This window comes from Geospiza fortis, unplaced genomic scaffold, assembly GCF_000277835.1.
Source record: "Geospiza fortis unplaced genomic scaffold, GeoFor_1.0 scaffold26, whole genome shotgun sequence".
Lineage (NCBI taxonomy): Eukaryota > Metazoa > Chordata > Aves > Passeriformes > Thraupidae > Geospiza > Geospiza fortis.
The window spans coordinates 1761667-1763221 of NW_005054425.1; the positions used below are offsets into that span (position 1 = coordinate 1761667).

The 1555-nt window shown below is 61.1% G+C and overlaps 1 protein-coding gene across 1 annotated transcript in view; it reads left to right on the forward strand.

Annotated features, from left to right (window-relative positions):
- The window catches only part of ATXN7L2 (ataxin 7 like 2), a 6632-nt gene that overhangs the window by 4377 nt on the left and 700 nt on the right, over positions 1-1555 (forward strand). Inside the window, 3 exon segments of the mRNA XM_031061753.1 lie at positions 200-337; positions 666-854; positions 1535-1553. Of these exon segments, the coding sequence (XP_030917613.1) occupies positions 200-337; positions 666-854; positions 1535-1553 (346 nt within the window).

Consider the following 1555-nt stretch of genomic DNA (forward strand, 5'->3'; position numbering starts at 1 on the left):
GTGTCTCGGCCCCTCTGCACCTGACATGGGAGGGGAAGTGGATGGAAGCGGGGATTTGGGGTGGAGGGGTCCCATCTCTCCCCACCTGGATTGGGGGGCACATTGTAGGGATTGGGAGTGGGGATTTGGAGGGGCTGGATATTGTCTCCCAGTGACCCCCCCCAGTATCGAGCACCCCAAAAGTTCCTCTCTGGTGCAGGGCCCGACTTTCCTCTGCCAGTGACCCTGAGGAAGCTCCCAGAGCTGGGCAGGGACCCCCAAATCCATCAGTGACCCCCAAATCCACCAGTGACCCATCCATGTGGGACCCCAGAGCAAGGCAGGGACCCCCAGAGTGGTACAGGGACCCCCAAATCCACCAGTGACCCATCCATGAGACCCCAGAGTTGGGCAGTGACCCCCAACTCCACCAGTGACCAGAGTGGGGCAGGGACCCCCAAATCCATCAGTGACCCCCAAATCCACCAGTGACCCATCCATGTGGGACCCCAGAGTGGGGCAGGGACCCCCAAATCCACCAGCAGCCCATCCATGTCAGACCCCAGAGCGGGGCAGAGACCCCCAACTTCATTAGCAACCCATCCACGTGAGACCCCAGAGTGGGGCAGGGACCCCCAAATCCACCAGTGACCCATCCTTGTGTCCCGTTCCCGGCTCTGTGCCAGGTGGGTGGTTGAGGCAGGGCTGTGGGGGGGCTGCAGTGACCCTGGCACGGTGCCCCCCCAGTTCTGCACCTTCGGCAGCCGCCTGGTGACCCCGGGCTGTTGCGTGTTCGACCGGCGGCTGGAGCTGGACCGGTTCTGCGCTGCGCTGGGCTCCATGCTGGAGCAGCACCTCAGCGCACACAGGTGGAGGTGAGGGGGGCCCAGGGGACCAAGCCTGCGGTTTGGGGTCCCCGGGGTCCCAGCATGGTGTTGGGATAGGGGGGGAGGAAGGGAGTGGGGATTTGGGGGCTTTTGTTGCACCCCCCCCAATCAAAGTGAGTGGGGTAAGGTGGGGATGCAGGGATGTGAGTGGGAAATTGATTTCATTTCACCCCATTCTGATCCAGACTGAGGAAGATAAGGTGGGGGTGGAGGGATGGGAGTGGGGATTTGGGACCCCCTCCCTACCTGAATCAGGAAGGATTAGGGGGACAAAGATGGGAGTGGGGATTTGAGTGGTCCCATTTCATCACCTCCTCACCCAAATTGGGAAAGACAAGATGGGATGCAGGACTGAGAGCAGAGATTGGGGTGGGGGAGTTCTGTTCACCCCCTCCTCACCAGAATTGGGGTGTAATGGAGATTTGAGGGGATGTCCTGTTTCACCCCTTCCCATCCAAACTCGGGGGGACAAGGTGGGGATGCAGGGCTGAGAGTGGTGATTTGTGGGGGCTCCCATCTCACCTTTCCACACCTGAATTGGGGAGAATAAGGTGGGGCTGGAGAGATGGAAGAAGTCCCATCTCACCTCTCCCCCCTGAACTGGGGGATGCGGTTGGGAGCAGCAGTTTTGGGGGTTCCCCATCTCACCCCCCCCTCCCTTCCCACAGGAAGATCCCTCCGGCCGTCGT